Source organism: Neomonachus schauinslandi, chromosome 1 (assembly GCF_002201575.2).
Source record: "Neomonachus schauinslandi chromosome 1, ASM220157v2, whole genome shotgun sequence".
NCBI lineage: Eukaryota > Metazoa > Chordata > Mammalia > Carnivora > Phocidae > Neomonachus > Neomonachus schauinslandi.
Genome location: NC_058403.1, coordinates 111,488,515 through 111,498,332, shown reverse-complemented (window position 1 = coordinate 111,498,332; position 9,818 = coordinate 111,488,515). Strand labels below are relative to the sequence as shown.

The window sequence follows — 9,818 nt, the reverse complement described above, 5'->3', positions numbered from 1 at the left end:
ACGGACCAAAAAAAAATTTATTTCAAGCTCGTTTTCCTGGTAGATTGCCATGAGTCTTCAGCCAGGCCCTCCTAGATTCCTTTATCTCTGGTGTTTCTTCTTCAGCAGCTTTCGCTCTGCTCATGGACTTGTCAACACTCATATGAGAAAGATATTTATGCTGCGGAAAAGAAAGTTTCATGAAGTTCTAAGAAGTAACTGAGTCAAAATATTACAATCATCGTATCAAGAGACTAAAGGGTAATGACCTCATGGGTAGCCTAAGTAACTAAGGAACTGATGAAAGTCTCAGAGAAGAAGATACTGTTTTCATCCTAAAGTTGCTAGTAAAATGTGTTGGAGAAAGGGGAGATAAGAATGAGAAGAAATTGTCAATTGAATATGAAAAAATATGTAATCATTATTCAGTTTCTTTCAAGAGTTGTAGAAACACTTTATACTTCCACCAGAGTATATGTAATGCCCATCTCACCACACTGTTACTGATATTATCTTTGAAAAAAGAAATCGTTGCCAAATCAATGGCTTACTTACCCAACAACTGTATCTGACTGTTATTTAAATGCAATGTTTAAGTGATTTGATTATTAGCAAGGTTAGATATCTTTATAGTTTCAGTAATCATTTGTGTTTCATCTTCTATAAATTGTTCAAATCCTTATGCATATGTTGTATGAATCTGAAAATAACACATTTAACTCTAGAGTATCTTTTATCAGATCAGAAACAGTTATCTAAGTTTGAGAAAGAAGATAAAACCAGTTTCTTGGTCATCTCAAAACAGTAATCTTTGGGGTTTTTTTTGAGATTTATTTCTTTCTTTTAGGGAGAGAGAGAAAATGAGAGAGAGTGTGGTGGGGAGGGGCAAAGGGAGAGGGAGAGACAGAATCTCAAGCAGACTCCCTGCTGAGTGTAGAGCCCAATGAGGGGCTCGATCTCACAACCCCTAGGTCATGACCTGAGCAGAAATCAAGAGTCGGACACCACTTGATTTGGTGGAATCTGAATTTGGTGGTGGATAACTGAGCCTCCCAGGCACCCCACAAAACAGGAATCTTTGAATGAATGAGTCACGTGTCGGATCATGTAAATGTTCAGTGGATCAGATACCCTTATATAAACATTGAATTTATTTAAATATGATCACTTCAAATTAATTTGGCTTACCTTTTCATTCGATTACAGTATAAGTGCTCTCCATTCCACCCTCAATGTGAACACTAACATGGCAATGAAATAACCAGGTCCCAACATCTCTTGCATACATTTTTACAGTCTGATATACTCCAGGAGGAAGGTCATAAACGTCAGAGCGATACAGTCCCGTATCCTCAGTAAGGAGACAAAACACCACTAAATAACTTTAAAAAGGTAGTAGTCATTTATACATCCTATCAATTCTAATATGCTTTGTTAGATGACAATTAGAAAGCATTAGGTGCCATTGCACTTCTCCTCTGAGTACAAGTGAGGGTTTAGAGGAGGAACAAGTCTGAGAACATTTCAGGAATGGGCCACAGAGAAACATCTCACTCTAAAGAGATCTTGTGTCATTCTTGGTGTTAGATACTTTGTCAGGGTCTCCTGCAGAAGAAAGCTCTAGATTTCAGACAACATCTGGTCTTACAAATCCCAAAAGTTTTAACTGAATTATTTCTTTTTTTTAATTTAATTTAATTTTTTAAAATTTATTTATTAACATATAATGAATTATTTGTTTCAGGGGTACAGGTCTGTGATTATTCAGTCTTACACAATTCACAGTGCTCACCATAGCACATACCCTCCCCAATGTCCATCACCCAGCCACCCCATCCCTCCCAAACCCTCTCCAGTCCAGCAACCCTCAGTTTGTTTCCTGAGATTAAGAGTCTCTTATGGTTTGTCTCTCTCTCTGGTACAGCATGAGAGGGAGGAGGGTCAGAGGGAGAAGCAGACTCCCCGCTGAGCAGGGAGCCCGATGCGGGACTCGATCCCGGGACTCCAGGATCATGACCTGAGCCGAAGGCAGTCGCTTAACCAACTGAGCCACCCAGGCGCCCTCTCTGGTTCCATCTTGTTTCATTTTTCCCTCTCTTCCCCTATGATCCTCTGTCTTGTTTCTAAAATTCCTCATGTCAGTGAGATCATATGATACTTGTCTTTCTCTGATTGACTTATTTTGCTTAGCACAATACCCTCTAGTTCCATCCACGTCATTGCAAACGGCAAGATTTCATTTTTTGATGGCTGCATAATATTCCATTGTATATATATACCACATCTTCTTTATCCATTCATCTTTAGCTGAAGTTTTTCTAACTCAGGATGTTGGTGATGTGAAGATGACCATTTCTTGAGATATAGCTAATCAGGAAAACTCATGGTTACAGGAGGGAGAGGAGTTCATCTGCCTTCTGGGGTCGGGACTGAAGACTGAGGGCCTTAAGGGCTATTTGTTCTCCTAAGCAGAGAACCAGATGTTCAGAAGACTACCTCCTCGGCACGCTACTTTGATTTTGAAAGACGAGGCTCTGGGGCCTGGCCTGACTGGATTAGGATGGATTTGGAAGAGCATAGGAAGGAGATGAATTGCTCTGAATAATGCAATGGGAGGTATTTGGAGGATTGGAGGCATGTTAAAGAGTACAGCTCAAGACGGGGTCTGGAATTATTTGAGGAGAGGACAGATGTCAAGCAAGTCCTGCATCGGGCTCCCTGCTCAGCAGGAAGTCTGCTTCTCCCTCTGACCCTACCCCCTCTTGTGCTCTCTCTCTCTCAAATAAATAAATAAAATAAAATCTTTTTTAAAAAAAAAGAGTCTGGTTTTCTGTTTGTCTCTTCTTTTCTTTGTTCATTTTGTTTCTTAAATTTAATAGGATTGCTCTGAAAAGAGCAATTTTGTGAAGAGGTTAAGAGTGAGGGACCCTAGAGCTGGGGTTCAAATCCTACTTCTACCCCTTATTGATTATGGGAAAGTTCTTTGTCTTGTTAATCCTTCATTTCGTTCCCTTATAAAACAGTGATAAAATAGTGCCTATCTCTGGGAAGCCTCAATGAGAAATCCATGCAAAGAACTAAGCATAGCATTTGGCACGTAAGACGTACTTAATCAAGGTTAGCTTTAATTAACATTATAGGAATGTTACCACAAATTCCACTTAATTTGATGCCTTATAATATAATCATTTTGCAGAGCTAGCCCCTGAGAGCTAACTCTTTTGATTTCCTCTCTTCTCCACACAACTCTTGGCATGGTTCTAGGAATATCAGAGGCATTTGCTGAACTGAACTGATCTGAACTAAACATCAAACGTACTGTAGAAACTATAACCAGAGTTTAAATCTCTCTCTTTTGTTCTAATTTTTAAAGTCTTATGTAAACACTTATGAATAACAACCCTCGTATCAAGGCTTTTCCTTCAAAAATATGAGGAATGTAGAGGGAAGTACAGGAAGGTCATGATTGTTGGCCCCTGGGTGGTGGGTAAAGGAGTTCATTATATTATTCTGTGTACTTTGTCATGTAAAATTCCCTAGAATAATAAAAATAGTTTTTAAGCCAAAACAAGTAAGTTAAAGAAGAATAAATGTGTTCATTAAAGAACAGAAAAGAAAGCAGCACACTGATAAAAATTTGGTGCAAAACAAGTCATGCAGACTCATTGAATTTGTCTAAGATAGGCTCTGAGCATTACAGAAGCTATGAACATAATACATCTAGAATCCAGGAAGGCTTTATGTGAAACTTTTATCAATGCCAAAAGATGGACTGTATTTGCCAAGTGTCTGGACTAAATGAGGTGTCAAATGCATGAGATATATTTGGTGCTCAATTGTACATTAATGTTTATATAAGGGACTAGGATGAAGAGATAAAGAAAATGCTCCTTAAGTAAATAAATGACACTAACTTGGACACTGAAAAGAGGAAGGATAAACCTTAAAATACTTGTAATAAATTAGAGAAATGGTCAGGCAAAGATGGTCAGTAAAACAACAATGGTAAAGAATATGAAGGTGTGGTGGGGGAAAAGCAATTCAGACAGAGATATAAAGAGACTAAGAACACATAAAAGAGAAGAAGATGAAGATAATTATTTTAAAAAGTTACCACAAAGCCAATTGTCACCTAATTCCACATTTTTATTTTATAACAAATGCTGAAGGAATGATAGAATTAGAAAGCTACCATTTATAACTCCCACTGTAAAAATTGATTCTGGCAATAATCATCAATGGATTCTTTTTATAACTACAAGGTGAAATATATTTGGAGAATAAAATATGCTTAAAAAATCACTTCACAGCTTGCTTATTAATTACAAGGGAAAGATGATGCTTTTGTAAATGGAGAGAAATTGTAGGCCTCACCTCAATAAAGTTATCAAACAACCCCAACAACGTCAGCACCTGTTGTCAGGATGTACTTCTTGGTGTGATGCATGGGAAGCACATAATATCACCTATGTACTGTTCATGTCAAGAATGTTTGACATGGGGGCACCTGGGTGGCTTAGTCGTTAAGCGTCTGCCTTCAGCTCAGGTCATGATCCCAAGGTCCTGGGATCGAGCCCCACGTCGGGCTCCCCGCTCTGCGGGAAGCCTGCCCCTCTCTCTCCCACTCCCCCTGCTTGTGTTCCCTCTCTCGCTGTGTCTCTCTCTGTCAAATAAATAAAATCTTAAAAAAAAAAAAAAAGAATGTTTGACATGGATCTGATCATGAGGAAACTATCAGACCAAGGCAGAATATGGGGCATTCTACAAAGCAACTGACCTGGACACTCCAAAAATGAAATGCCATGAAGGATCGAGGAAAAAAAAAAAACCCTCTTTTTTAGGAGAGAGATGACAATGACAACCAAAGTCTATGTATAGATAATTAGATCCTGAATTAAAAACAAAACAAAACAAAATGGTTAGAAAGAGCATTTTGGGGACAACTGGGGCTATTTGAATGGATTATATGATAGATTATATTACTGAATTAATGTTAACATTGGGGGTATAGTAATGTTATCACGATGGGGCAGAGATTCTCCTTAGTCTTAGGATGCATATGGCTTTATTTAGTATTTAGAGGTGAAGAACCATGATGTTTGCAATTTACTTTAAATTGGGTTCAGAAAAATAGAGAAAGAAAGAAAAGGTGGCAAAATGTATGAGTGTTCCAAGTGTTTTTCTCTTAGGCTACTAAGTGTTTGAAAAAAAAAAAAGTTGGGATAGAAAGGGTGAAACTCGAGATGATTATAGAAGTCTTATTTACCTATCAAGTAACACCATATTAGAGTGAGAAGTGCACTTCATTCATTCGTAGACATTTACTGAGTGTCCATGGGACACAAAGAGCTAAATGTATAATTTTTTACATGCACCTGATATGTTATAGATTGTAGGTATTGAACTTCAGTTCTGGCTGGGTCATTTCCTTTCTAGTCCTGTTATCCTGCCATGCTGCTCCAGTAACTGCTTCACAAGACACAACAGTAATTAAACAAAGCTGCCCAGGGCTCTTACCGTGTATTCAAAGCTGTGGCCGTGAAAGTGAACTGTGTGCAGGTCAAATTCACTCCCCATGCCAATCAGATACCAGTTCACTTCATCCCCAACGTGGAACGTCAGACCTTGGTTATTTCCAAACAGTCTTCCGTTAATTGCTGTGAGGGGACACAATTTATTATATTCAACAAATATTTAAAATAATGTAGGTTTTAAAAAAAACGTCTCATAGAAAGTATCACAGATGTTTTCGGAAGCCATGAGGATGTTAAAGTCAGCCTAAGGAAGCTGTTAAACATGACCAAGCCATCCATTCATGTGGGTGAGTCTAATTCTAGAGAGTTTTTCTTGCCTGAGGAAATGAAGCATTGACTTTGCTTTAAATAATTGGGTTGCACTAGAATATTTCACCACTATGGATACTTAAATTGATGGATACTTAAACGTGTCTATATATTTAAAGTATATTTAAAGTGGTCACAAGAGGCTTAGAAATTGAGTGTGTTCTTCTTTAACTGCTCTAAGTCAGACCTTCATGATCTGTCACTGGTATGATTAGAATGGCCTTTTAGTTGAGGTCTGGGCCTTTTGTCTTTCCCTCTCTCTCTCTCTAATCCTCTATAGGAGTGGTTTCCAAAGAGTAATAGGAAGAAAATATTAATTTAATTATATAATTATGTATGTAATATATAATTTAATCATTAATCATATATAACTATATAGTATATAACATATGAATATTAATATATAACAATTAATAATCTATAATGAAATTATAGATTAATATATAACTATCAAGATATCAACATATCAATATTTAAATATATAATATTTAAATTAAATTTAAATTTAAATATATAAATTATATAAATTTATATAAAAACTATAAATAACATATAGATTATATATAAAACTATATAAATTATATATAGTTATATATAAACTATATAAATTATATATTATATAAATTATATAATTAATATTTTATATATAATTACATATAAATAATAATTATTTAATAAACATTAAATATTATTTGAGATTTAATGATTAAATATTAAAATAAATTTTAGGGCGCCTGGGTGGCTCAGTTGGTTAAGCAACTGCCTTCGGCTCAGGTCATGATCCTGGAGTCCCCGGATCGAGTCCCGCATCGGGCTCCCTGCTCGGCAGGGAGTCTGCTTCTCCCTCTGACCCTCCCCCCTCTCATGTGCTCTCTCTCATTCTCTCTCTCTCAAATAAATAAATAAAATCTTTAAAAATAAATAAATAAATATTAAAATAAATTTTAATAAAATACTTTATATAATCATTGTTAATTTAATTATATAGTTATATATAGTTATATATATAATTATATATATATTTCCTCCTTTTTACTTTTCTATTTTGTGTTCATCTTTTGAAATGCCAAAAATGCATTAATACAGTGGTACAAATATATAATTTATAACCATATATCTAGGGAGGTTGGGTTCTAACTTTTAGCTGATGGAGGGATATAATAGGAAAAACTAGGAGACTCTGCTTTAGACCGTGCTTCTCAGACTTTAATGTGCATGTGCCCTGAGAATCTTGTTCCAGTGCAGATTATGACTTCCTAGGTCTGTTTCACCTGAAATTCCGCATTTCTAACAAGCTCCCAAGTGATGCTCGTGCTGCTAGGACTACAGGTGGAGCACAAAGGCCTAGCTGAGTGCCAGAGCCGTTCCTCCAACACACACCTCTTCCTGCTGTTCCCTCGTTCGGTGCCTTTAGTGCCTTCGGCACAGTGGTTCTGGACTGGATTTTGTCCTGCAGAGGACATTTGGCCATGCCTGGAGACATTTTGAGGTTGCACAACTTGGGGGGAGGGTGTTACTGGCTTCCCGGGGGTTGGAGGGTAAGGATGCTGCTAAACATCTTACGATGCACAGGACAGCCCCCCACAATAGTTACCAGACTGAAATATGAATAGTGGCAGGCTTGAGAAACCCCAATTTAGATCGAGTCTAAATCCTTAACAGGGTAGTCAAGGTCTTACACAATTCTGTAGGCTTTTCTTTTCTTTCTTTCTTAGGTCACATTCTTCCGGCTACATGGAATGTCATCCCCCTCCCTTTCTACTGGACAGACTCCCATGCATCTTTAAATACTCAACTTGGGCTCCTGGGTGGCTCAGTTGGTTAGGTGTCTGCTTTCAGCTCAGGTCATGATCCCAACATCCTCGGATCCAGCCCCGCATGGGGCTCCCTGCTCAGCGGAGAGCCTGCTTCTCCCTCACCCTCTGCCTGCCGCTCTGCCTACTTGTGCTCTCTCTCTCTCTGTGAGAGAGCACTGTGTTTGTATTTCTGTTATAGCAACCCCCCTCCCCCACCGCCCCCGCCAAGTCAGCAGAGATAGGCTGGCCCTGTTCTGTGAGCAACTTGAGAGAAGATGCCTCATCTAACTGGCCTTCGTATCTCCTCAGCACGAGTATAGTGCTCTGTGCCCTCCACGAGGCTTATTAAAAGATGATGGGTAGCAAGGATGCAGTCCTTGAATTAATTTCAAATTTACTATATGTATCTTGGGGGGGGGGGAATGAAGAAGTTGAAAAAGATCACATTTGGGTTTGCCTTACTTAAGGATCCCTCATCTAGTCGCGTCCCCAAGCTTCCTCCAGTGAAAGGACTGGGACCAGAAGTCTGACTGAATGTGACTATAATTCAGTGAGATTGTTTATGTGCTTTTTCTTTGAATAATTGTCTCATTACTATGATTCTAGATGGGAGGGGGGACATAAAAAAGCAGGATGTGCCTAGTCACAAGCCACCTACAAAAGAATTTTGGTTGATGAGCATGGAGTTTTTTAAAGTTCTGCTTGGTGGGAAGATTGGATGGGGCCATGTGCTCTCCAGTTTGCTGCAAGCCCCACCTCTCCCTGTATCCGTTCAGGTAAGACACTTAGACAAGTGTGTAGGAAATCCCTCCAGAAATGATAGCTGGTATTCTTGGTTTTACATCACCTGCATGGTTCCAGAAGCGTTGGAATTTGCCTCACTGCTAAGTCTACAGCCCTTAGGCCAGATCCAGCCCTCTTGTTTCCTGTTTTTCTGTGGCCCATGAGTACAGGGTGGTTTTTAAATTTCCAAGTGGTTGGAAAAAACCAAACAACCAAAAAGAATATTTCCCAACATGTGAAAATTATATGAAATACAAACTTCAGTGTCCATAAAGGAAGTTTTATTGGCTCGTAGCCACTTCCATTTCTTTATGTCTCGTCTGTGGTTGCCTTTGTGCCCCATGGCAGAGTATAATGTAGCCTCTGGTAGGGACTGTGTGGTTTACAAGTCTACGCTCTTTACTCTCTGGTCCTTTATGGAAAAAGTTTACCAGCCCCTGGTCCACAGGATCTATGACACAGCCCCATGCGATTGCTTTCTCTAAACTGCTGAGTCAGCCAAAGGTGAACCTTCATCTGCTCCCTTTGTGTGGGACACCCCACAGGCTCCAGCTGCTGAGGCAGCTAGTGGACATTACCGTGCATTTGGTTGCTGAGGTCAAACAGTTCATCATTCCTGTCTATGTTGTTCGGATCTGAAGAATAGGTGTTAACATTTTCTTCGAAGTACCAGGATTTGTTCTCATTAAAAATCATAAAGTGGAGCACACGGTGAACTATGCTGGCTTTGGTGTTTTTGCGACATACGATCAAAGGGCCTACCAGTCCACTGTTAAGATCCTGCAGAGGAAAAGCAAGATTGTCAGCTGTGCCCAAAACTAAAAATGTCCCCCAACCAGAGAAACGAGTCGAATCAAGGTTGAGTTCTAGCGAGGTCAGATCCTGAGTTTGTAGTTACTAGGATTCTGAGAGTAAGGAAGAAGATGTTTGACATGTTGGATCCTTGACAAAGGAAAAGCGGTCAGCTCACTCACTCGAGTTGAAGTCTGATGAGAACCACTAACTCCTGAGAGGGATTTTAGTCACATTCCTCAGTGGATTTAGCTCACAACAACAACAAGAAACCCAGAGCTTTGTTTTTAATTAGAATTTCTCGGCCTTGGAGTTGGCCAGCCGCGAAGTCTAAAGGTCTGGGATCCTTGGCCATGTGATACCCCTGCTCCCAGAGCCGCTTCCAGCTGAGAGCCTTAGTTTGTTTATACTCATTTTGGTTTGGAGTTGAATGTCCGTGTAGGTTCTAGGCAGAAAGCAAGCCAAAATAACTAAAAGTCTGGAGATGAGCCTTTTGTTGTTGTTGTTAAGTGAAAATAAACTGAACTCGAGCGTTGATGGCTTAAAAAAATATATACATCTGTATGTGTTTATTTCTCATTCATCAGAGACTTTTAACTCCATACTGTTTTCTGTAATCCAAATC

General features: G+C 38.9%; 1 protein-coding gene across 1 annotated transcript in view; it reads right to left on the bottom strand.

The window, feature by feature from the left end:
• The window catches only part of LOC110576741 (ceruloplasmin-like), a 30,746-nt gene continuing 20,928 nt past the window's right edge, over window positions 1-9,818 (bottom strand). Inside the window, exons 16-19 of the mRNA XM_021685950.1 lie at window positions 8,980-9,181; window positions 5,497-5,636; window positions 1,168-1,330; window positions 1-160 (exon numbers count right to left, since the gene is read on the bottom strand). Of these exons, the coding sequence (XP_021541625.1) occupies window positions 1,172-1,330; window positions 5,497-5,636; window positions 8,980-9,181 (501 nt within the window). The 3' untranslated portion in view covers window positions 1-160; window positions 1,168-1,171. The remainder of the gene's footprint in view (window positions 161-1,167; window positions 1,331-5,496; window positions 5,637-8,979; window positions 9,182-9,818) is intronic.